General features: G+C 46.2%; 1 protein-coding gene across 2 annotated transcripts; it reads left to right on the top strand.

Annotated features, from left to right (window-relative positions):
* Positions 1 to 962: 962 nt before the first annotated feature.
* NR1D2 (nuclear receptor subfamily 1 group D member 2) lies at positions 963 to 25,830 on the top strand. 2 transcript variants are annotated; one of them, XM_030008052.2, is made up of 8 exons: positions 963 to 1,272; positions 4,676 to 4,936; positions 6,951 to 7,039; positions 7,989 to 8,133; positions 9,769 to 10,385; positions 13,968 to 14,153; positions 18,000 to 18,210; positions 22,725 to 25,830. In XM_030008052.2, the coding sequence occupies exons 1-8, from the start codon at positions 1,257 to 1,259 to the stop codon at positions 22,919 to 22,921; spliced, it is 1,722 nt and encodes a 573-aa protein (XP_029863912.1). In that variant the 5' UTR covers positions 963 to 1,256; the 3' UTR covers positions 22,922 to 25,830. The 2 variants fall into 2 exon arrangements, with proteins under 2 accessions (XP_029863912.1, XP_029863911.1); XM_030008051.2 differs by lacking the exon at positions 963 to 1,272 and adding an exon at positions 3,488 to 3,796.
* Positions 25,831 to 26,287: the final 457 nt, after the last annotated feature.

Below are 26,287 nucleotides of genomic sequence, written 5' to 3'. Positions count from 1 at the left end.
CATCCTGGAGGTCGAAATACACCGTGACGCGATGCGTCTCCTTCTGCCTCCCGGAGGGCTGAGGCAGGACGGAGCTTCATTTTGGGCTCTGCCTTCACTTAACGGAGAGCGTACCCCCCCCCTTTTATTGTTGTGGTGGGTTTTTTTTGTGGGTTGCGTTCTGGGAGCGGGAGATGGGGCAGGGTGCGGCCCCCTCCCCCGGGCGGGGACACCCCTGCTTTACCCCCCCCGGTGCAGTAGGTCCTCTGGGGGCTATTGGCGGGGGGGGGGGGGGGGGCTGTGCCCGGAGACTTGGCTGCGTTTATTTCGGCTGAACTGGCGTGTGCACGCCAGCGAAGGGCTCTCTCCCGGATTTTCCTGCAATGAGGAAATAAGGGGCTGAGAGGGGACGGAGCACCCGTGCTCGGAACTGCCCGATGTCCTGCTCGGGAGGGGAGAGAGCTCATTAGCCGCGGCCATCAGAGCAGTGGCATTTCCTGCCGATGCTCGGCGGCGGAGGAGCCCGCCGGCGGATGCTGACACCGCCGCCCGTCACCGTGCCCCGCGGCGCCGCGGGCGCGGGCACGGGCACAGACTTGTGCTGCAGCCGCGGTGGGCAAGCGCCGCGCCGACTGCAGCAGCGGCGCGGCCCGGCCGACGGCGGTGGCTTCACCGGGGCTCCCCCCGCCGCGCCCGGCTAAAGTAGGGGGGGGGGGTCGGGCAGCGACGCCGCGGCGGGGGCCTCCGCGCACCCTCCCCCCCCTCCGCCTCGCGAGTAGGTCCCGCCGCCCCCGCGAGCCCGCCGCCGCAGTGCCCGTGCCAGCCCCGCCACCGCGGCAATCCCCGCCGCCGCAGTGCCCCCGCCGCCCCACGCGCCGCCCGCCCGCACGCGCCCGCCGCACGTGAGCGCTCCCGCCCGCGGCCCGGGCGGCGCGGAAAGTGTGTCACTGGGTGAGGGGGGCGGTCGGGGGCGGGGCCGGCCGGCGGGGCGGGGCGGGGCGGGGCGGGCGGCCGGCGGTGCCGCACTCTGCGCGGCTCCCGATCGCTTTTGTTGTAAAGGGGCAGCCGCCGCTCTGACAGGCGGCAGCGTGGCCGCCTCCCGCCCGCTCGCTGCATGTAGGGCTGCGGCGGGGACGGAGCCGTGGAGACAGCGACCGAGCGCAGCCGTGCCTTGCCGAGCGGAGCGGAGCGGAGCGGAGCCCAGCCCAGCCGTGCCGTGCCCTGCCCTGCCGGCGCCCAGCGCGGCGCCGCCCCTGCCCCTGCGGGAGGAGGCCGCCATGGAAGTCAGCGCGGGTAAGCGGCGGGGCGGCCGCTGCGGGCCGGGGCCGGGGCGGGGGAGGGGGCTCTGCGCGGTCGTCCCGGCGGGCCGGGCGGGTGGGGGGGTACAGGCGGGGGCCGGCCGGGGCGCCGCGGGGCGGGGGGAGCGCGGCGGGCGGCGGCGGCGCCCGGCCCCGGCCCCGCTGGTGGCCGGGACGGCCGCGCGCTGCCTCACATGGACCCGCCGGGCGAGCCATGTGCGCCCTGTGTTTACGTTCCGCGCGGCGTGCCCGCTCATTGGCCGTGCGGGGCGGTGACGCGCGGATTGCATAATAGTGCCGGGGCGGCGGCGCGGGGCGCCTGGCGGCGCGGACACGTGAGGCGGGCGGGCGGCCGCTGTTTTGGTGACCTACATTCGGGGCGGCGGCGGAGGGGCGCGCCGGGGACACGTAGGGCCGCGCCGCTGCGGCGCCGCGGCCCCGCCCCCCCCGGCGCCCGTCCCCGCCCCCCCGCGAGGCCGCGGTGGAGCCGGCGGTGGGGGGCGGGCCGTTGGCAGTGGCGGACGCGCTGCTCTGGTGGCGCGGGGCCGGCACGCGCGCGGCCGTGTGCGGCGGCGGCGGCGGGGCTGCCCGGGCGCCCCGCACGTGGACCGGCCCGGTGCGCGGGGGCGGCGTTGTGTAACGGGGAGGGGGCGGCCGGGGGCAGGGCAGGGCAGCGCGGCGCAGCGCAGGGCCTTTCCAACCCAGCCCCGCCTGACGGCAGGGAAAGCCGCAGCCCCGGCCCCGCGGGGCGGCAGGAGATGGGCAGGGCGGGCGGGGCGGCCCCGCTGCCCCCCTCCCCGCTTTGCTTTCCTGCTTTGTTAATGAGGGCGACAGGCGATGTCGGGGGTGCCGGCCGGGGGAGCCCCCGCTGCGGCGGCGGCGGCGTCCTCGGCGCCGGGTGAAACGATTCGTACCGTATCTGCTTCGCCTCCTCCTTGGCGCCTCCGCGCCGTTACAACTTCCTAAATCTCTGTGGAAATCAAGTACCTGCACGTTACGGGGCTCCCCCCCCCCGCCTTAAGTAAATCCCCGCCAGGTAGGACCCGAAGGCCCGGGGGTCCTCGCAGCTCCGCCCAGCGTGGCCCCGCCGCGGCGCCGTGGCCGAGAGGCCTTGCTTCAGCACCCTCCGCCCGGTGCCCTGCGCAAAGCCCCATCGGTTTACGGACCCAGGGCCGTCTTCTCCACCGAGCCTGGGGGTCCCTTCCTGCGGGGTACCGGCGTGGGTGGGTGCGCGGAGATCGCCGTTACCCGGGCTCTTTGTCTGGAGCTGTCGCCCCGTGCCGTGTATGAGATTCGGCTTTTAACCGCGGGTCAAACAAAAACAGGGCCCGTAGGGAGATGTAACTTGTAAAATAGCGAAAGTATCAGGAACCTTGACTGCAGCGCGGACAAGACTGCCAGGCTCTCTAGGGTGCGGGAGCAGCCCAGCCACCTGGGGCTCCCCAGGCTTTCAGAAGACAAGGGGCGCACACCCCCACAGACGTACCCTTGCCGTGCTCCCCTCTGACACTGGTGTGTTGTCCTTGAGGGAAAAGAGCCTCTCTTTTTACGAGGCAGGGTTTAAAGGCGGCGGGGCCAGGCGGCAGTGTGGAGTTCGCCACAGGGGCCGTGTTCGCGTGCCCTGCTCTGCCCCTTGCAGATAAGGATGGCGCCTGCTGAGGAGCCGGGTGCCTCCCTTGGAGCAGGCGGACTGTGAGCTTCGACCCGGCACCGGGCAGAGGCGCGTGCGGCGCCGGGGGACGGCAGGACCCCTGTCAAACAGGCGGTGGTGTCTTACACGAGCGCGGGCGTTTGACGCCGTCTTTTTCTCATGCTGTTGCGGGACCTGCGTGTCCATTGCAACCCTCCTTTCTCCAGAAAAATGATCCCGAACGCGTGCTACGCTGCGTGGAGGATTTTTTTTTTTAAAAATCCATCCAGGAACGACTGCTCTGGTGGGGCATAGGGTCGCCTGTGTCCAGGAACGTGAGGAGCAGTTTGTGTGTAGCGCACGTGTCACACAACCCTTGGTCTGACTTCTGCTCCGCGGCGACTCCGCCGGGGGCTCCTCAGCTGCACGCTCTTCGGGGTGTTGGCGGCGGTTTCCTTAGTAGAAAAAATTAAATGCTAAAGAGGAAATGGGCCAGTAAAGCCACCGCAGAAATGCTAAGAGGACCGTTACAGCTGATCAAAGTAATGAAAGCTTGTAAGTCAGAATTTCTACCTGCGAGCAGTGATACTTCGAGGGTTGTATAACACTGCTGCCTAATAGGTGTAACAGCCTTTATCTGTGAGGAGGTGATGTCTGATGTAAGGGGCTACAGCCCCGACCTGCCGTGCCAACTCAGTTGATCAAGGACTCAACTGACACCAATGCTTTTTTCCTCCAGAAGAAGCCAATGCATGGCCGTTTTAAAGTTTTTAATTCTTACTGGTGTGTGGAGTTCCTTGCTGCAATCTCCTGAGTTGTCTGTGAAGAGATTTTACACAGCAATACAGGCATAAAACAGAAAAGATGCTAAGTGGAGTTTATTTAAACAGTTGCGTGGCTTTCGCTGTTGAAATTTTTGTGTGAAATATCAAATGTTTTTATATTGACTTTTGAAATGCCGAGTCTTGGAGACAAACTCAAATGAAGTGAAAACAATTTTTCTTGCTTAAGAGCAAGAAAAAGGAGCCTGTGAAAAGCCAGAACTGCTCCCAGGTCTGCCTGAGGACAAAAAGCTGTTTCATCTGAGGGATTCTCAAGTGTGTCAGATTGCAGGACAGAGACTGTTTGCAAATAGCAGCCTGGCAGTCGGAGTTTAGCTGCTACTAGAAACGCTACAAAGGCTTGCAGTCGGACAAATGGCGTTCAGTAGGCTAACCAGGCTGCAGTGCTATTTCTTTCCCTTGCCCCCTTCCCTTCTGCATCGTGAGCACCTCCCAGCCTTTCCTTTCTGTGCCTCTGGCGCGTAGCCTGCATGAAGTCTTTCTCTCTGCCCTATTTCTGTCCCTAACCTAGCTTGTTTGCATTCTGGCTCCACAGCGCTGTAAGATCCTGTCTTTGCTGTGGCTCCAGATGAGCTCTGCTCAGAGGGTGGCCAGAGAAACCCTCCCTGGGCCGCCCCGTGCCCTCTCCCCGCTGCCCCGTCCTGCCAGCACCATGGCTTGTTGCTCCATCTTTTGCTTTTGCTGTTTCATCTCAACTTGGATCGGAGGAATTCTGATAAATTGGGAGAAGGGGATGGGGCAGATTGAGAGGTCAGCCGTTGAAAACGAATGGAGAGAAGCAAGCTGGAGGGAGCGAGGGAAAGGAGGGTGTCCAGGAACACGTGATGGCTGGGTCTGGTGGTGCTGGGTCATGGCGTGGCTCACATGGCAGCGGTGCATGTCTGCTTGTTATGTCACTACATGCAGCCTTTTTTTTCTTGCCTTAGGGGGTGTGATAGCTTACATCAGCTCTTCAAGCTCGGCATCTAGCCCAGCCTCATGTCACAGCGAGAGCTCAGACAGCGGTTTCCAGTCGTCCTCTTCGCCTGTACCATCTTCTCCGAACAGCTCCTCCTCGGAAGGCGGCTGCAACAGTCGGAGCAGTGAGGGCTCTGACGGGGCACCGAAGAGCGATCGGCTGGAGGAGACTATTAAAACAAACCAGTCGAGTGTTGCTGGTTTGACAAAAGGCCATAATGGAGTCACAAGTATGTTTGGTGCTGGTTCCTGAAACCACCATTTTCCCCTTATATATTACAACCCCCTATATTACAAGCAGGTCCTCTGTGTAGCTTGCTGTGAAGGCACATAGCAAAGCCTCCATTTTTATCTTTTTTTGCATTCTATGTATAGTAATATGTATAGTATTGCCATGCAAATGCTAATAGATAGAGGTCCCATTGCTGCTAACTTCAAACAGTCCATAAATACAGTCCAGCTTTACTTCAGATTTTCACTAGTGAAAACTGATCTTAATAAAAATCAAACACTTGGTTAAAAAGATGCAATGAAATAAAGGTAATAGTAATCAGAAATTGCCTTCAGGAGTATTTATGGAGCTGTCTTGCAAATCTAGTTTCTCTGTTTTTCATACTCCCTCCCTTTCCCCTCCACCTTTCCTCCCCCCAGATTTCTTTGAGGAACAAAATAAATAGATTACCAAAACATTGTATTATATTTACATAGCTGTAGCTGGGACCTTTATCTTTTTGGTTCCAAGTTTTAATTTGTGGATGTAGCAAACAAAAGTACTCGTAAGGTGGAACTAACAGATAGCCTTTTATAATGCATTTAACCATCTAGCTCCAGCTATTTGCTTCACACTTTTTTTGGTAATCAGAAAAGATCGACAGTAAAGAACTATATTTGAACAGTTTTGGAAGGGTAGGAATCAAACTAAGTGCTGGAATGAGTGTTTCAATAAACACTTAGCTGGAATTTACACTAGTCTTTTGAAGGCTGAATTCTTTTATTGGCAGAATTGTTTTATTGTTTTGAATTGTTATGAAGCTAGAATAAGTATCTAACAGTTCTACCTTAAAAGGTTGTTTTTTCATTTTCTTTCTTTTTTTTTTTTAAATGTGTTCCTACCCTAAGTTCTTAGTAAGAACCTTTACTTCCTCTTAAAAATTTGCTAGCAACTAGGTTTTCGGTATCAGGGCAGAGGTTCCTGAAGATGAAAACTGTTCAGATGTATAGATAGATAGATAACATTTTTAGCTCAGTACTAGCTCTGTTTAAAAAAAAAAAAAAAAAAAAAAAAAAAAAAAGAAAAGGAAATTTTGTGGTTTGGTTCTTTTTCAAAACCTTAAAAAAAAAAAAGTTTTAGTTCCTCTTTACAAATGAAACCCAAATGTCAAATAAATTACTCTTCTGGTAGAATATGGTTCTGTGGGAGTATTTCCAGCTGTCTCTGTTGCTCACTATTAAGGTAACTTTGCGGTTACTGAAGTCACTAGTAAAATTCCCATTGGCTTCAATGAAACCAATGTTAGACCAGCACTTAAGACTTCCAAAAAAAATCTTTTTTTGCAAGCTGAAATAAAATGGGTGGGGAAAAACTTAAAAAACCCAAACCATGAGTGTCTTTACAGGGCTGAGAAGGTATTGTCAAGGTCAAGTGTATAAGTATGGCATTGTGGATATGCCCTCAAATGAGTAGTCTTTACATATGTAGATGTGGCTGAGTTACCAGTCCTAAATTGTTATCAAATAGGTAGAGTGTATGGCTTGTTTACAATATATAATAAAAGAAAGTGTCCTTTAATATTTCTGTTTTTAAGAAAAGATGTTTATTCTCTGTTGGGGAAACAGTAGCCTTTATATGGGCATACTTGTCCTGATGGAAAAACGGATTGAGCCCGAACTTTGGTGGCCTAGTTAACTAAATGGGCCTTTTAAAAGTGCGTAAATGTAAGCAGACTTTCTTTTTCTACAGTTGAGTACAATGCTACCGTGATTGACAGTCCAGTGAATACGTGCTTTCTCCCTATTCTGTTGAGTGCTTCATGTTTTGTCTTTTTTTCCCTCTCCCTTGTACTGGTACCTTCTGAACTGTTCAGGGTTTTTGTACATTCTTGTTGTCTGTTCCTCTGCTGTATTTTTTGTATGTTGAGCTGACCTGACGTAATTTGCTTTTAGTCCAGGTTTTAAAAGCTGGAAACATGTTCCTGCAGTTGTCATTGGTTTTCTATATCCTTGACTTTTCTGTTCTGATTCTAGAATTTAATGGCATGGTTCTTCTTTGCAAAGTCTGTGGAGATGTCGCTTCAGGATTTCATTATGGTGTTCATGCCTGTGAGGGCTGCAAGGTGAGCTATATTTCTGCTCACCTTTCTGTTGGTGAAATGCTCAAGTTCCCCACATGGGGGAAGAGGGGTGATACTTCTGAAAAAATACCAAGATGCTTCTCTGTTAAACCTGAGAAATTTCAGACAGTGTGTAAGTTGTAGGAAAAGGCAAACCACTTAGCAATACACAGCATTTTAAAAACTCTGAATGCTTTTTGTTCTTGCCCGTTGTCCGATCCTCCCTGACCTGGAGTGCACAGCAGAGAACCAGAACTGGAGACAGAGGTGGTAAGGACCACGTCACGCAAGACATGTGAATGTTAATTGCATTAAGAGATAGTGGGTGTGAGTTGTCACCTGGGCTGGGACACAGAACAAAACAGCTTTGGAAAAAGCAATTCTTTACCGTGGGGGAAGCCAGAACTGGGTGCTTGCATGTTCGCGCATCAGTAGATCTGTATTTTCTGATATTGTAAACATTGCAGATTTTATGTTCTGTGAAGGAGTTTATCAACTTAAGGGTTATGTGAAAGAACCGCCTTTGAAGGTCATATGGTGCAACAGGATGGTTTTGTTGCCAAATGGTGGAGATCGAAGTCAAAAGACCTGATTTTGACTTTCACCTTTGCACTTAGGAGATTGAGGGCATATCTTATAAACTGTCAGTACAGCGATAGAGGTAATTCTGGAGATACTTTGCTCTTAGGTGCTGACTAGGCAGGGAACAACTTAGCATCTTCTATAGTTAGAAATCATAACTAGTTTGTTATACACGGATCACACATGAAGGGGAAGTAAGTCATGAGGAGTAGCACGTTCTTTAAAATCACTTGGGGCTGATGGCTCTGAAGCAGCTGATGAGATGCAGTGAGGCTTTCTGTGCTTGTGGAGAGGTGAATCTTGGCAGGAGGATTTGACATGTGCTGTAATAATAGTTGTGGGGTTTTTTTGTTTGCTTGTTTGTTTACAGGGTTTTTTCAGAAGAAGCATTCAGCAAAACATCCAGTATAAGAAGTGCTTGAAGAATAACAACTGCTCTATAATGAGAATGAATAGGAACAGATGCCAGCAGTGTCGTTTCAAAAAATGCCTGTCTGTTGGGATGTCAAGAGATGGTACGTTCCTCTACTAAGCAGTGATCCTCTGAGAGGGAATCCGCTGCCCACCTCAAAACCGATTGCTAAGGGTCTTAACGGCAGAAAACGCAGCCAGCCCTATTGTCAGGGACAGGTTCCCTGTCCAAGAGCATTTAGATCAGCTTGCCTTCTTGCTCTGTGGCTCTCCTGAACTGGTAACGTAATACTGGCCGCAGAGGTGTCCTCCCATCTCTGGAGGCTAATGCAGTGGGATGCGCTGCGGTGGTCTGTTAGGGGGACGGTTGTAAGAAGAGTCTCAATTTTGTTTTAATGAGTTAATATTTATAGCTGTATCCTGCCTGAATCTGAACAAGACTCTATTCTTTTTTGTTTGTTTTGTTTTGTTAATGTTGCTTTTTCAATGAAAGGGAATTCTGCCCAAGCTGATAGCCTTAGAGTAATCATTATAGAGCCTAAAGAGTTAGGTTTGGGTGCATGGGGAGAACGTATATCTGCTCTTCTTTTTTCTTTTTTTTCTTTCTTTTTTTTTTTTTTTTTTTCTTGGAGGGAGAGGGGAGGCAAGGAGGAAAGGGTAATACTGAGCTGTGTCTCTGACCACCTTGCTGGCTATCCACTCTTTGTGACTTTTTTTAAAACGTGATGCTGAAAGTGTAGTTCATTAGTCTGCTACAACTTACTGTCATGAACCAGAACTCTTCCTTCTGTTTCACTTTTTAATTTTCTCTGGGTGTTTATTTCACAAGAACTAGGAATCTTGGGCTGTTAATAATTTAGTGGGTGGAGTGTTAAAACTTATTTTAAATAATTGTTCCGAGTTCTTGTCGTGCATAGGAGTTATTTCATCCCCTAGGCGCTTGTTTGCGCGTAAGGTTGCACCTGCTTTAATGAAAGAGATTTAGTTACATTAATGATGGACTACTGCATGAACATAATTACATCAGTCGAAACTGGTTATAAGCCCTTGTAAGGCTGTGGTTGGACAGGATAGTAGAGGCAGTTGTAGATTCCCTAGGACAGGGTCAAAAGGGCTGCAGCCACAATGATGCCCCTCCCCTTGCCAGCAGAAAATGGCCTTGTCAAGGCAAAGTTATCAGGAAAACGTGCTGAGGTAAGCTTCATTCAGCATTGTTGCTCTTAATTGTTTTGGCAAGTTATATAATTGGTCCATGAGGAGCTGTCTTGTAGGACTTATATTCAAATATGATACGAACTGTGTTTAAATTCAGCTAATTGTCAGCTCACAAAGTTGTACTGTTTTAATTGATCCAATCTTAAGGCCTGACACTTAATTAACTAACACAACTGCGTGTATAGTCCATAGCCAGGTTTGTAGCAAAAGGGGAAAAAGCTTTAGAGATTATGTGCTTTAGAGCTGCCTTCTCTTTGTCTGTAAACAGCAGCATGTAATTTGTATCTTGTGCCTATCCTATGCTCAGGAAGCTCCTTGACTTCAGTGGTAATACCTCTGCTGTAGTATTGGTGAGAGCAGTTAAAGTCTTCCCTTAAAAGGCAAGATTATTGTTTGGGGTGTGTATTTTGTGTGTGTTCTTGTTGGTTTTTCACTTTGGTTTGTTGCCTATGTCTGCTGCTAACACTTTCAGGATTGACTTTTTTCTTCCCCCCCGCCCCCTTTTCGTTTCTCCACCTTGGTAGCTGTTCGATTTGGCCGTATTCCCAAACGTGAAAAACAGAGGATGCTGATTGAAATGCAGAGTGCCATGAAAACCATGATGAACAGCCAGTTCAGCGGTCACTTACCCAATGAAGCATTAACAGAACATCAAGATCAAGCACCTCAAGAAGACCTTTCCTCCAAGCCCAAACAAGAGCGGGAAACCATCAAAAGCCCTTCTCCCCCTCCTAGCACTGACATGGCTAAGGAAGAAGTGATCGGTATGGTCACTAGGGCCCACAAAGACACTTTCATGTACAACCAAGAACAGTCCCAAAACCCAGCGGAGATGATGCAGTCCCAGAGTGGGGAGAGAGTGTCAAAGAACACTGAGCAGTACATCTTGAGCAGTGAGCACTGTGTTGGTGGGCTCGGTGGCCCTCAGTACCCTGAAAGTGAGCACCACCTTGGTGGACAGTACAAAGGGAGAAGCGCAATGCATTATCCAAGTGGGCACGCCATGTGTTTCACAAATGGCCACTGTATGAACTTCACCAGTGGTTATACTCAGCGACTTTGTGATAGGATCCCAGAAGACAGCTTTTCTCCAAACAAGAATACCACTTATTCTTGCAGCACTGGAGGACGAATGCATCTGGTATATTGATGTCGATTGTTTGCTTTAACTTAGTGAAAGGCTTAGTGATGCACGTGATCCAGCTGTGTCTCTTAGTCAGTGAAGCTGCACGCAATTGGCACAACTGCTGAAACTTTTCATGGTGACACAAGTTTGATAGCACAAATTGTGATGAAGGAGAATAATGGTGCGAGTTGTGTGGAGCATTTGAAATCATACAAGTGATGGGGTTTCTTGGCTTGTTTTTTAGCAAACTGGAAGTAGACTGATGTCAAAGAGCATTGGTTGAAGAAAACTCATGGCTTTTTTAACTGGCTTGACTTAAAAATGAAAATAGATGTTAGGAGTTCATAAATTCCCTTCTTCACTCAATCCTCTTGAAGACTTCACTTTAAAATAATCTACACAGTCAGATATGCTGTATTTTCCTTAAAGGTATTCAGAGCAAATTTCTGGGGTGAGACCCCAGAGCTAGGATTTTAAGCCAGTCTGTTTGCACGTCTTGCTACTGTGTTCTAAAATCTCTCTTGCTGGGTAGGCTGGTGTTTTTGAGGGGAGGGGGGCAGTTTTGTTTTAATGGGGATAGGTTGATTCTGTTACAGGCAGTGTGAAATATCGGCTCAATGGGACCCACAGGCTATGCATCCTTCTCCCCTAGAACATCTTCAGATCTGAACAGAGGCAGGAGGAAGATGCACAGCTAAACCACTTGAGAGAAGTTCAGGGTCTTTTCTATAGTACTTACACAAGCGAGGCTCTGCACACACTTACGGGTACCTTAGATGACTTTGCTAGAGCATTTTCTCACTGAATTCTTAACAAGGATGCTTCCCGTTTTCTTGCATATGGGTTTTGTGTTTTGTTTTTGGTTTTTTTTTTTCCCTTTCCTTAACAGGTCCCTCCCATTTGCCTTGCACCCACTGTTTCTCTGCCATTCAGGCAACCGGTTCTGTAAGCCCCTTAAAATAGATTGTCCTTTATCACTGGAACCGCCTGGGATGAGAGAACATAACATCCTCGTTCTCATTCTGCACTCCTGTCGAGAAGTGCAAGCCCCTGACCTTTCTGAAGTACTTGAGCTGCCGATGTTTTCCTTCCTCCTAGTTTGTAAAGATTCTTCACAGGTTCTTGAAGGCCCCTGAAAGTCTCTGCACAGTGAAGTCTGTTTGTTTTGATGTTGGATTTCTTCTGTTGTTGTTGGGTTTTTTTTTGGTTAGTTCGTTGTTTTTTTTCTTCTTCAGCTACGGCATATGCGGACCATGCCATCCCTAGCAGGCTCTGACCTTAATTGCAGACTCTGGGCACTACACCATGGCAAATAATAATCATTGCCAACCTTTCTTCCTTGCAGGGAAAGTATATGGAGTCACTACAGCAGCATTCTTGGCACTCCTGAGAAGCAGAGGTTAAACCTGTCAGTATGGGCAGGCAGGGAGTGGCGCTGCCTGCAGAGGCCCAACCAGTCAGTTTGACCTGTGCATAGCAGCTGCAGGGAGGTTTCACACAGCCAGCGGTGAAGGAAACAAAACCGAATCCGACAGAGCACTGCAGGACCGCCCCCCCCCCCCCCCGCCCCGCGTCCCTGACGTGAATGGGGGTTTTGCCAGAGAACTTGATGAGAGCAGAATCCAACCAAAATGAGTCAGTAGCAGTAAGGGAGTGTAATTAGGCTCTGAACCAGTACAGAGACAGATGTTCAGGGTTTTTTTTTTTTTTCACTCATACCCCCACAACCAGAAAAGCAGAGCAGGTCATTCCTGAAGAGGTTCCTCTAAAGAGAGCTAGTGACTGCACAAGCTGACAACTGCTTCCACAGGAAGCCTGTCAGAGTTCAGGGAGTGTCTGCATGATGCTCTTAGTCATATGGTTTAGTTTTAGGTAGTCCTGCAAGGAGCAGGGAGTTGGACTTGATGATCCTTATGGGTCCCTTCCAACTTGACATGTTGTATGGTTCTATGACTCTTGGGCAGAGGTCTCTCAAGAGAGCTTAGACAAAATACACAGCGGGTGAAAGTGGCAGTTTCCCCTTGGGACTGAGTCCCTGGGGGTTAGGGTAAACCATTGTGGGATGAGTTGAGATGCTTTTTGTGTCCAGTTAGAGCGGGGTGCCGAACCAGAGATTCCTTATTTTCAGAGAGTGCTGTACTTTTCACAATACCTGTGTGAACCGTTGCAGTATTGTGGACAGAGCAGTGGATAGTGTCTGCTGTGCTTCTGGTTGTGTGCCTAGACCTTTCCTTTTGCCAAAATATTTCATGATTTTCAGTTTATGGAAAAGGTCCCCCTCTATCCCACAAGTAATGATTTGGTTTTGGGCATTGTCCTCAGACACACAAATGATGTTGTGTTTCACAGCTGAACCAAGAAATCTGCAATTCTGTTTTTTTGTCTTTTGGGGAGAGCTTTCTGCATATTGACTGCCCAGTTAGTAACTGATACTTGGGAAAAAAAAAAAACCACAAAAACTCCAGAAATGCGTATCTGTATCTCGTTTTCCCTAGCTGTTGCCAAATTCATACACATGCACATGCATATATACCTGTTGACTATATTCTTGTAATGGATCTTGGGACCTTCCATGCAAAGAATTGCTAGGCAATTATCAGTCAAGATGGCCTGCAAAAGCAGCATAGCTCTGAGGAATTACTAATCTATTTCGCTGCTTTCTATTTGCTTTGCTGACATTATGTAGGATTACATACACCGTAATAGTATACTTGTGAGGAATACTTAAAGGAGTTCTTGTCCTTGATGATGATAGGTGAAATGAATATTAAAAGATTTAAACTTCATTAAAAGATGTAAATTTTAGAAAGCAGAACTGAAAGTATCTCAGAATGTCTGGTTGGGTTTTACAGAGGGAATTTATCAGCAGTCAGCCTTGACTGATACGCCTCATCTCATTGTAGTGGATTCAGACTTTCCTACAAAAAATTGCTGTATGTATAAAAGAAAGAGCATTTTGTTGTCTTGTGACTGAGCAAAATCGGAATACCAGTTCCTTGGTCCTCCTTCAGTGATACAAATAAAAGCAAACACGTAGGAGAGGAAGGTTGTTCTGGTAACGAGAGTGTAAACTTGTGACTCAGGAAAACAAGGCTCAGTTCCTTGGTCTGGTGTTGACACCTTTGTCACCTTGACTGAATCACTTTAGCTGCCTGCAAAACAAGAAAGATATATGAGAATGAACGTAGTAGTGACTGTGAGATTACAATTGATTGATTGCGAAATCATGATTAACTGTGAGATTACAGGGATAATACAAGTAAGAGAAATCCAGATGTCAGCCATGAGTGACATCAGGGAAGAGTAGCATAACCCGGGTTCTCTCAAGTCTTTTGCTATAAACAATGTTGGTGTTGCCAAGGTCAGCAAATTTAGAAACAGACTGCTTAATGGACTGCCATGGATTTTTTATTGTTTGTTTGTTTTAAAGGGAGGGAGAGAAATCTAGTTGCTTTGGGAGCTGACTGAGGAATACTGATACTTTTTCTCTATTTGTCATTATTACAAAGTTTTCGTGAAGAATAAATGTGCTTCTTTCAAGTATTTGGAATTATATCTTTTAAGAGTTATCTTCTGCTTACATTTTGTAAACATTAGGTCTGCCCAATGAGTAAGACTCCCCACGTGGACCCAAACAAGTCTGGCCATGAAGTCTGGGAAGAGTTTTCCCTGAGTTTTACCCCTGCGGTGAAGGAAGTGGTGGAATTTGCCAAGCGCATCCCAGGTTTCCGGGATCTCTCCCAGCATGACCAGGTTAATCTTCTGAAGGCTGGGACCTTTGAGGTGAGACCACTGTGTGTATAGTGCGGACCTGAAAAGCTGTGCATCAGTCCGACCCCCTTAAGAACAAAAATAAATAGAACTGGGTTATATTGGGCAAAACCAGCTTGTTTGTGGATGCTAGCTCTGAGCTTTCCTTAAGCTGATGGTGTCCAGTGCTTCTGTTTGGTCAAATCTTGGTGAGCTGTCCCTCTTCCAAGTAGCTCAAAAGTGCTCAGCCCTTTTACTCTTTCCTCTTCCCTGGGCATTAATAAATGACTCATGAGGAGTTTCTTCGTTTTGTATAGCAGCGGTTACTTTGATAGCTACCTTTGCTTAGCCTGGAGAGAAGCAGACTGCATCTGGAAGGGTGGATAGTTTAGAAAGCTATCTGTTGCCTTACAAGTTTTGTAGAGGAATGTGTTTGTCGCTCTGTATGTCCTTCCTTCTGCCACTGTGCTCCCTGCCAAAGCCAGAGTATCCATCCTGACCAGTCACCACTAGCCTTTCTTGGGAACTGGGGGTTGCTGAAGCCTCCATCTCCAAAGCAGTAACACTGATAACTAGCTGTACTGCTGCAGCTCTGTAGATACTGTGTACCAGCTGCAGCCTGACTTACTCTAGGCTAATCCCACCAGGTCCTCGTGGTTAATTTCACCCACTTGCGAGCATGACATATATGTGAATTAGTGGTGTTAAACTGGGAATGATACCAGAGCCTGGTGCTGTTTTATAATTAGTGACCTTCACCAGGGGACCTTTACTTAAGATTTTAGTTGCTCTTCCAGACTCGTGTCTATTGGGGACCATGCACATTTGATAAGTATTCGGATGTGAAGTTTAAACATAGAGGGACAGAGGAGCTGAAGTCTCAAGTATGCAATGTTACTGTGGTTTTCTGGGGTGGGCAGGGTTGGTGATGCTTTTGCTGTTGTTTACTTGATTTACTCTTTCAAAGAGGGATGCTGGATTTCAAATTTACCTGAACTGAAGACATTTCTCATGTAATGTGTTGGGTCTTTTATCTGTATTTATATACAGCCCAGTTCTAAAATGGATAATTGTTGGGTTGGAAGGTACAAGTTATACTGGAAGACTTGGTGCCTGAAGCGTGTCAGTTTCCACGTTGCTCCCATTTTGCTGTCATGTATTTTTTGCCATTATACTTATTCTTGACCTTTTAATATTCATCTACAACTGCTGTAGCTAAGGGCTGTATTTTCACTTCTTCAGCTACAGCCTCTTACATTGCTGTTCACATTACACAAAAATGTCGGTTCCTTCCTCTGCAAAGTGGTATACTGTCCAGTGCCCTCAAGGAGGGTGGAAAATCAGGCTTGAACTGTTCCTGTAACGTAAAGCCAAACCTTCATGTTTTGCAAGAAAATGTTTTGTCTTGGCCTTTCTTCACCTCAAGCTTTTCTGAAACCTCATTCGTATGCCTTTTTGCCAGTTACAAGCACTGCTGATAAAAGGTTTCTATATCCAGGGAAATTAATAATCATGTATGGCTGCATGCTTATCCCTATTCACTTATTTATAAGAAACATAAATGATTTCTGTTAGTGAGCTGTACCTGTAGTTAAAGGCCTATGTGGCACCTTAGGAACAGAAAAAAACCAAAAAAACAATGCTGCAGAGCAGTGGGAAAAAAACCACCAAAACAGGATTAAAGAAACCATTGCAATAGAGGCAGAAGCATCTTGAAACCCTGGTGCATACAAGGTTGCTTCTGTCTGCTGCGTAACTAAATTAGGATATCCCAACCTCTGCATGTTAATAGAAGAACCTGACTAAAAGTACTGCCTCCGAGCCTGTTTTGGCTCCCTTGGGCACCAGCGTGTGGCTGTCTTGGCACTGTGCTTGCCAGCAGCTCATATTCAAGGAGTGTTTGTTTGGGGGCAAGAAGACGCATGGAGACAATGTTGGTGCAGAAGCAGCATAGCTATACATATTCACACACATGTAAGCTAAAAAGCCCTCTTAGAAGTGAGAGTACTGGGGACCTCAGTATATCGTGGTGGTATTTGCATGGCTTTGTATGGGAGCCAGCTTAGAAACAGCGGTGACTATACTCCACAAGCCCCCACTCCAAATGTAGTTGATGGTAGAGCTAATGAGCCCCTTGGATCTATTGGGGTAGTGACTCAATTTCTCTACAGACTCACAAACTTGGTAATTTGGCTGCAGGTGGTGAGGAAGTGAGCAAGCACTTGCCTGTGTGGAGGTTTTTGTCTGCTTACAGTGCCATGGTCAGGTGATAGGGTTGATCAGGTATATCCTCAGCGTGCACAAATAGCAGTCTGGCTTGAAGTGAAATCGGATGAGTCAATCATGTGCTATACCATAGTCTAAACTGCTCTTCCTTGGGTTAGAATGGTGACATTGAAATCTATAGGCGAGGTCTTTGCCTTAGTATTAAGTCAGCACAGCTTCATGGGCTTCAGTTTTGAATACCAGCGTTAATACTGGTTGCTCATTGTTTAAAGTTCATGTTTCTAAAGCCCAGTTCTGTAAGGGGAATACCATTTTGAACTGAAAGGTTGTTGAGCACCTGGTGGGTCCCTGCTAATGCAGAAGTTCAGCATTGTCTGTCTGCCCTTTGTCTCCTTTTGTTGTATTCTGGGGGCTTCTGCACCTAGGTTTCTGCACTCTGTAGTTAATGTCGTCAAAGGACATATAGCTTAGCTGACAAAGGTGAATAATACATAGTGCTCATGTGTCCATCAAGATTGCTGCATGTCATTTGGCTGTTAAAATTTAGGAGCAGGTCATGTAACGTGCATGAATGGTGTTTGAATTCTCAAACATTTTCATTTTTTTTTTTGAACCCTCCTTTTTTAAGCTTGTCAAAGGCACTAGTCTTTGCTGAAAACCTGGTTCTCCTCTCATCTGTAGTAAACACTTAAATTAATGCAGTTATGTAGGGTAAGTGAGAAGAGACGACTGTCACACCAAGAGATTGCAGCAAGTCTGAAGTTTTAACCAATGCCAGTTGGTTCATTTTCTCCAAATAAGAAGGCTGTTCTGTGCAACTTAAACCTTGAAAATGTAAATAAGGTTGTTGAACATGAGCAAATGAAACTTTACAAGCCATTCCAGAGGGAAACATTTCACAGTACGACTGAGAAACCACAAGAGAAATTTCAGCCCAGAGGGGTAAGTTCAGCACATGTCAACCTGCTCCAGTCCAGGTGCTTATACCAAAGGGGTATTCCCAGCTGCAGCTACAGACCAGGTGCCGTTTCAAGCCCTGCTTCCCTAGCCTTTTGAAGGCTGTACATGTGGCTCCTTTTACCAGAGCTCATTAACATTCCTGTGGGTACAGCAATGCGGCATGGTACTTTCCCAAAGAATGCCTAGTGGGCCAGATCATCAGGTGGTGTAAAGCAGCACTGTTTCAATGGAGCTGCTCTAGTTTACGCCAAGCGAGAGTCTGGTTCAATACCTTCATTTTGCTCCTCATAAGTGTGGCCAAGAAAACATTTCTTTTAATGCTGTGTATGCCTTTGGCTGTTTGGTGGCTTAAGCAAGTTGTTCTACTGGCATATTTATGAATGACAGTGTCTTTGTGGCTCAGGCTGTCTGAGGCTTAAATTTTAATTTTCTTCCCTTTCATGTGCTATAGCCCCTCCCCTGCATCCACTCACTAATTTTTTCACTTGTTTGTTTCCCTCAGACTACTGGGCCAGAGCTTGCACTGTTTTTTACAGCTCAATAGCATGCTGACAGTTTTTGTATAGAATGCTTGTACAGTTGTTAATGAGACAGTTTGAATGATGTTAAAAGGTTTAATTTTTTTCTTCTGCTTTTCTAGAAATCCACCTATATTTACCTGTTTTTGTTATTCTTTTTTTTTTCTTTCACCAGGTTTTAATGGTACGATTTGCATCTTTGTTTGATGCAAAGGAACGTACTGTCACCTTCCTGAGTGGAAAGAAGTACAGTGTGGATGACTTGCATTCGATGGGAGCTGGTGATCTGCTCAACTCAATGTTTGAGTTTAGTGAGAAACTAAATGCCCTGCAACTTAGTGATGAGGAAATGAGTTTGTTTACAGCGGTTGTCCTGGTATCTGCTGGTAAGGAGAGAAAGTTAACTTGCACCTTTGCCAAATTTTGAATATGGCTCTCTATTAAAAGATTTCTGTAAAATGTATACCCTGTTATTTCACGTCTAAGTGCAATTTAGTAGGTTTTAAGCTACGAGCAGCCTGTAATTTACTTTTTTACATACCTGCTCTTTCTAATACTGCCTTTTGGAAAAATGTGACAATGGGCTTATATTTTCCTACTACTTTCTATAGAATGCAAAAATACATCTCATAGCTGCCCGATGGCCATTTAGAAGCTATTTGTCTGACTCATCTAAGTTTCACAGGACAGCATCAGTGAAATTACTCCTGACTTGCACAGCCTAAATCTTGGGATAAGGTGGTATTTTTACTTCCAAGTGTTGTCACTGAAGTCAATTGCGTATCTTACTTAAGTCTAAATCCAACAGTTTGATCTCTGCCTATGTCAGCAAGAAAGCCCTATTCATCTGCATTGTGACTTCTTACCACTAAAGGTCTGCCAATCCACTAACATCTTCACCGGCCTCATATCTTGTTTCAGTCCCTGGATATACAGAACACCCTGGCCCAGATTCAAAGAAGGATTAAGCACCTACTTCTGTAGTATTATCTAAAGCCTCAAATTAGGCACATTAGCTCTGCATATAATGCCTGGAATACAAGATGCAGAATCGCTGCTTGCTGGGTAAGGAGCTCTCTAGAGGTAGCAAGCAAGAATACTAGTAGTGTCCACTTACACAACAAGCCAGCATTTGGGGCCACTCACTTCTTGAACAAGTACACCTCTTCCACATGAGTGGGTTAAACCCACATCTTTCTTATCAGGGAGAGGCATCCCAGCCATGGCACTGTAGGCACACGAAGCCTCTGTAAACAGGGTAGGACAGTTCGGTCTAATAGCTTTGTGTATGGCCTAACTGAAATGTGATGGCACAGGGTGGGGCAGCTGTAGCCTCTTCAGTTTGTAAGTGGTGGTAACGAGCAGAGGGTGGTACAGAGTTTGCAAGCTTCAAAAGCCAGAATGAATGGTAGTGTGAAGGAAGCATGGCACTGTAGTCTGTCAGTGAAAATGTTCAGGTAGCAGAGAGAAACCTGGGGTTTTAGTTGCTTTTTCCAGACTCTGCTTTACATATTTTATTTTTGAAAAGCTAAATTGACGAGAACTGAAGACAGCCTTTAAAATAAGGGCTGAGAACCAGGCCTCTTCCCTCCTTGTGCAATGTCATAATTAGGCTACAGCCGCTCTTCTTGCTTGCTCAGCTGCTGGGCCCTAGAATATCACCATCTCTGTGCCACCTGTTTTGAATGTAAGAGGCTGTATCTGTTCTGTTAAATGTGCTTCTAGCACAGAGGCAGCCCCTCCCCCCCCAGCCTTTTGAGTACTCCTCCATGCTGTTGCCAGCTCCCAGTAGGGCTTAGCTTAGGCATGGTATGTAACATGTACAGCATGTAATGTCAGAGCCATGCAACAGGACAAGAAGAGGAGGTGTTTGGTATTCTGGCTTCTTGCAGCTGCTGAGGATTTTTCAGATCATAGTTTTGGACATTATTACTACCTATCTTGGCTACCTTGTGATCTGATCTGTAGTTTGATCACAGCCTTCCTGGACATCTTCACAAAATACTTCCAGGGTTTTATAAAGTACAACTTCATTAGTCTTTTAATGTTTGGGCCTGAACTTGCATTCTTACTGTATTCCAGACACAATAGTAACCTTGATGGTCACTGAGAGTCCAGCAATTTTCAGATCAGCTTCACTCTGCAGCTTGTAACTGAATTGAAATGCTGCAGTCATTACTTGCACAAGTGAGTAACTGAGCAAGCTTCATGCTTGAGCAGGTACCTAAGAAGAACAGAAGTGCCCCCAACAGAGCTCCTGGGGAAGATGCTTGCAATGTGAGGGCTTGACAGGAGGAGAAGGTGTCTGTAGAACTGAAGGATTGTGGGCACCTGTTGGTTAAACTGATCTTGAAAGACAGATCCCCTGCACCCCACCCCTCAAGGAGGAGTGTGACCCAGAGAGTCATTTCCCATAAGGTGGAGGTGGAGCTCAATTAGAGAAGGAGGAAGAGTTGAGGAAAAGCATCAGAGAGAATGACATGGAGATGCAGGCAAAGGCAAAAGATGCCATAACTGGAAGAAGAACTGAAGGTGGAAGAATAAAGCCAATTAAGACTTCTTCATCTCAGAATGAAAGTTACTCAAGAGAAGATTGAAAGGAAGGTGGTACAGTAATCAAGTTTTACATCAGTTCCAGAAGCAGACAGGAGTGTGTGGCCTGTTGAATCCTGATTGTGTGATCCAGAATATAAAATACCATGCTGCACTAGTTAAAAAGCTTTTAAAAAGACTTTCAGTTGTTTAAAATTTTTGAAAAAACACCAGTGGAAAAAAAGAAATGTTCCTAAGTCTCTAAATAGTGCTAGTGGGGAGAACACTTGTCAGAAGCATCTCCACGTAACACTGGATGAATAACCACTCTTACAAGGGATATTTAGAACGTGCAGAAAGAAGAAGCAGGGGTAGTAGCAAGGAATGTGTGTAACTGTGTACATCCTCTTGTTTTGGTGTCACATGGCAAAGAAAGAAGAAGCAGGGCCATACAGTGAGGATGTGGGAGTGTTTCTGGTGGTGCTGAGGAATTACCTTGGTACCATTCCAAAACTAAAAGAATGCTTCACCTCTGGCTTCAGTTAGCTGGATGTGTTGAAGATGGAGGGAAGATAGCAAGATGGATCATGGGCACTGAAGAAGGAAGAAGCAAGGTGGAAACAAAGCTGAATGTGGTTTGTGCAAGTCTAGAGAGCAGATAATCTCTTAACTGAGGGTGATGCCTTGTGGTAGAAGAACATAAAATACACACCCTCTATTATTCTCTCTTACTGGGATAGTACTTACAAAAACTTCTGCTGTCCACTGGGAGAAACTGGGAAGTAGACTGAGAGGGAGAAGAAAGATTTGGACTCATTGAGGAGAGGAGGCTACAGTCACTCACCCAAGGCAGCCAGGAAAGACTGGACTGCATTCTTCTACTTTCAGAAGCAAGGTAGTAAGTACTGCTGTCACTGTACAGAGCTCTTGAGAAACCTTCTGTGGCATATTCTGTGCAAATGTCATCGTCCCTGTTCAGGATAGAGCAAACCTAAATTTTTTGCAAAGCAGGGGGGCAAGTGGGATAGATATTAACAAATAAAGGCAGAGAGGCATCTCTTTACTCATGATCTCTTGGAGAGCAGCTATCAAACCTAATGGACAATCTACACAGAAGAGTGGAATATGTGCTAATAAACACCGTTTGATATTAATCAAAGTTACTAATTGTTAAAGTAGAAGGTTCTGGAACAATCTTTCTAAAGGAAAAAAACACATTAACTGCTTCAAGATGGATACTTAAGTGGATTATATACTAATTTTTCCCATAGCGGTAGGGAACTGCACTGAATAGTCCAGGAGGACTTCCTAGACTCTGTTCACCTGAGAAGTCCAATTGGATTGACACTGACAGCAGAAGGAAGGGATTCCCACTCTGACTGTACAGTCTGACTCAGTGCTGCTCCAGAAAGCTGTTGTCATTCTGTGTCCCAGTTCTGCAAAGTGCTTAAGTACGTGTATACATCAAAGCACATTTCTGTTCGTGTCTGTCACTCGTGTATGTCTGTGCCCCGCTGAATTTACATAGCATTTAAGAAGAGAGGCTAGCTACAGCTTGCGAAAAACGGCTACTGTGCATGGTTATTAGGTTTTGCTTAAAAATTCATCCTTTTAAGCCGCTTACCTGGGTTCCACCTAAGGACAACAGGCATGTTCTTAAATACAGCTCTCTTGAAAGAGATGCTTCGGGCGTGGGGCGAGTGCAGTATGTGAAAGCATAATATTTTTGTTGACGTTGAAATTCTTCTTTTCTTTCTCAATTGGGAATGTTTGGGTGCATGATGTTTCATTTTGTAAGTGCTTCAGAACACACTCAGAAATAGTGCCCAGTCATGTCAAGGCTTGTACTCCCTTTGCCCCTGGGTTCCCATTGTGCAGATACGAGGGTGGCTTGTCCTGATGAGTGGGATTTCCTCCTGAAATATGAACAGCCAGTTTTAGTTTAGGGTTCTATGTCCAGCCTTGAGAAATGTTTGAAATTCTTACTTCTGTGTGCCCTGTCTCTCTCCTTGTGTTGAAAGTTGTGATTCAGCAAAATAAAATTTAAGTGTGTGCTTCAATCAGTCCTTTTCTGGAAACATGGGTAAGTGATTACAGAAAAGGTGATTGAATGCTGCCAGTTCAGCAGGAGCTTCATACTTTACACAGCTGAATCTAAATAATGTTCGAAAGACTTTTCGTATGTGGGTTTGAAACTTTTGGCATAAGTATTTAATTTTTCTTGTGCTTGTTAATTTAGTGAGTGATTCTTGCAGTGGCTGTATGTTGCAGACTACATCTGTTCAGTCTCTCCCCCTCCCCCCCCCCCCCGTTTTTTCTTTCTCTCCCCCCCCCCCCCCGCCCCCCCTTCCCCCTCTCTTCTCTTTAGATCGCTCCGGAATAGAAAATGTCAATTCTGTGGAGGCACTTCAGGAAACACTAATCCGTGCATTAAGGACCTTAATCATGAAAAATCACCCAAATGAAGCCTCTATTTTCACAAAACTTCTTTTGAAATTACCTGACTTGCGTTCCTTAAACAACATGCACTCTGAAGAACTCTTGGCCTTTAAAGTTCACCCGTAGGCCTTTAGGTCTCATTTGTACTTGGACTTGCCTCGTGTTAAACTGTTTTGTGCTAAAATATGTATTTATACAGTTGTACCACTTGTTGGAGAGAGAGAGTTCACAGACTGTGAACAATCGATAGCTGTCCCATAACCATGCAATAACGCTTCAGCAGGTGCTTTCAGCTAACAGTGGCACAGCATTCAGAGTCCTCCAAGATGTCCAGACCCAGCTGTGCCACACTTCTGCAGAAGAGGTTGCAATGAGCCGGCGTAAATATGGACTGTTCTTTCATTTAGAAAAAATAACCACCACTGCCCTCTCATGTAAACTGAACACAAAATAGCTGTGTATGTGCATACAGAGCATGGAATGGGGTGGGAACAATCCTGCGCTAATAGGAAAATGGAAGAGCTGTTTTAATTGGTCTTTCACTTATCTAATAGATGTATGTCAGTGTCTCTTGATAACTCACTCATGGTTTCACTGTTGTTATTCCATTAAACCCGATGGAATGATTTCAGCCTGCACCAACTCTTCACTGAGCGTGTGTTCATGCCATGTGTATATAATATAAATAGTTAAGTAATGAGTGTTTATGGCTATATAAAGTACAGAGTTGTGTGTATATATGTGTATGTATATAAATAGTTCTATACATAAAGTATACATATAATTTCTTCACAATATTTTAAACTGTGAAGGAATTTAAACTTACAACAGAAGGTGATCTATGGAAAGAACCAAATAGATGCACTTTGCATATTGCTGAACTAATTATCTGAGCATTTCTAATTTTTAGAAAACATCAAATTTGCATTACTATGCTGTGTTTGTTAATTTAAAAAAAAAAAAAAAAAAAAAAAAGGAAACAGAGTGGCACCAAAGGGGCAGAGTCAGATTCAGCTTCCAGAAGGGGTTCGTAAAGAATCTCAAGTGGAGATGGTTGGTTGTGGCACTAATGAGATTGATTGTCAATTGCCACTGAGGTTCTTACATTCTGATAAAGGTTAAAGAAGCACTAGATGCTCTTCAAAAACTTCAGCACAGCCAGAAAGAAACTATCAGATTAGTAACAGCATCTATCAGAAAAAAAAAAAGTGGGAAAAATGTATCCATGGTTGCGTTTGGGTGTATGTGTGTTCTGTGACCGTTTATTTCTTGCAATACATCATTTTGCTGCTTCATTGCTAAACAAGAATTGAAAACAGAAATGTGAGATTCCCCATGTCTCTTCACAATTTGGGCTTTGTGGTTCCCATGCCTGTTCTTCTGGAGCTCTCCATTGGTGCGTGTGCATGTGCGTGTGTGTGTATGTGCAGAGAAGGTGCACTGGATGGTCTGGATTTTTTTCTTAAAAAAACACCACAAAAACCAAACAAACAAATGGGACTTTTTTTGTTGTTTATGCCAGTAGCAAATTACAAAGCAGATCCTCAAGGCTTAAGATTCTGCTGTTTTTTCCATGTAGGAAAGCGGCTCTCTATGGGTTTTCTCCATTTGTAGCAGGACCTGGCACCAGAAAAGAGAGATTAAAAGAAGTCAAAGCAGTTGCGTTAATTAGTTATGTTTATGTTTTGCTAACGTGGGAAGAAGATACTCCATTACCCTTGTGTTTAGTGAACTTACCTTGGGGGGAGCCCTCTGGGTCTCTAGCGTTTGGTTAACACTACTCAGCAGAGGGAGAGACCTCTCGGTTTGTTACTGCGTTTAGATGTATGCGGTAGTTGAGGCCAGGAGCCAGCAAGCCGCCAGACTGCAGAGCTGCTCCTCTCCGTTTCGAAGCATCGCCTGCACAGCAGCGCGTCGATGGGAGCCGGCGTGTGCCTGCCGCTGAGCATCAGGAGCCAAGCAGGGGAGGGGAGGCTTGCACCCTGCCACGGCTCCAGTCACCTTTGGGCTGGGGATTTCCCCTCGGAAAGTGGTCAGGAGCGCGGGCCAGGGGGCCGAGAGCAGGAGGGGGCAGGTGCTCGAGTAAGAGCTGGGGGAAGTCCGGCGTTAGCCTGGGCTAAGGAGCAGCAGAGCCCACCCTTTCCCCTGCTCTGCAGCTGCTGCAGGGAAAGCCGTCCTCCTGCTTCAAGCTACTTTAACCGCTGGATAACGGCCCCTTGATACACGCAGTTCTGCTATCCAAATGTGCTATCGGGGCATAGTGTCCTAATTTCTGTTAACAGTCTGCATCTTACCAGTATTATTTGTTTGAGAGCTTCACTGAATTACGCATTGAACCATTCAGACTTTAGAAAGGACAGTCACATGTTTTGTATTATTTAGGAGCTGAAATGACTTCTCTGTAGACCCCATTTCAAATGTGGAAAGTACGGTTAACCCTTGGTTGTTTTGGGAGGGAAGGAGGCTTCTTGCAGAGATTGCCACCCTACAACTGTGTTTTGTTGTGTTTTATTTTGTTTTTCTTCTTAAAACTGTATTATTAAGCCTTTAGGAATGTATAACCAGGACTGAGTAATTACTGCTTATTAAATTTTTAGTTAGATTGACCATGTATGCCTATAGATAGATATTCTAACTTGTGCAATTTCATTTGAAATAATCTTCCTGTACATAATGGAAAACTCATATAACAGAAAAAAAAGCCCCAAACAGATTGACTGAACAAAAAAGTTGATTAAAGTACGGTTCAAAAGTGACCCACGTATTATAAACTCTAGCTGGACTCTTAGAAGAAAATCTAAACTCATCGTGTTAGCTGTGTATTGTGAGCTCTTCTTTTACTGTGTCACTGGTTATACACTTGTTAAACGCTGAGATAATAGACTTCATGCCAGGCATTTGAGTACTGTAGATTGGGTCATTGCTGAAAGATTAATGTACTGTATGACTTAAATGAAATTTTCATTCTTGATTTTATTCTTGATTTTGTTCTTGTTTTAAAAGATTAAATATGGGCATTATGTCAGCAAGCTAAACTGTGTTTCTGTGTTCTTTGTATTTTTCTGTACAAAATCTGGAGGGGAGGACAGCACGCTGAGATGAACAATGCAGAAGTAACGGATGAGAACATCAGCTGCTGTAAGGTCACAGGGGCTGCGCCGGTGCACAGTGGCTGGGAGCCCACATCTCTGTCCGCCTGAGATACTGGTCCATCTTGCCAGGTGGTTGGATGGGGGCATATGAAGGCCAGAGATCTGTTTGGTTTTTCCCAGCTTGATTTCCTAGTTTGAAGAGTTTACTGTTTTAGGAGATAAGAGAGGCTTCTCCAGGAAATGCTGTATCTATCGGTGTTTAAAAAGAAACAAAAAAACCCCAAATTAAAACAGAAACAAAATTATGACTGCCAGCACTGGAAAAAATAACAGCACAAAAATGCTTTCTTTTTTCTTGGCATGTGTTCTCTGGTGGCATGTTTGCATATGGCTTTCCTTG

This window comes from Aquila chrysaetos, chromosome 3 (assembly GCF_900496995.4).
Source record: "Aquila chrysaetos chrysaetos chromosome 3, bAquChr1.4, whole genome shotgun sequence".
Classification (NCBI taxonomy): domain Eukaryota; kingdom Metazoa; phylum Chordata; class Aves; order Accipitriformes; family Accipitridae; genus Aquila; species Aquila chrysaetos.
This window is presented reverse-complemented; position numbering and strand designations above follow the sequence as displayed.

Coding starts and splice junctions, on each gene's coding strand:
- NR1D2 (XM_030008051.2), top strand. CDS start 3,772: ATGCTAAGTGGAGTTTATTTAAACA. Junction 3,797..4,675: donor AAGTGGAGTTTATTTAAACA/GTTGCGTGGCTT, acceptor TTCTTGCCTTAG/GGGGTGTGATAGCTTACATC. Junction 8,134..9,768: donor TGTTGGGATGTCAAGAGATG/GTACGTTCCTCT, acceptor CCACCTTGGTAG/CTGTTCGATTTGGCCGTATT.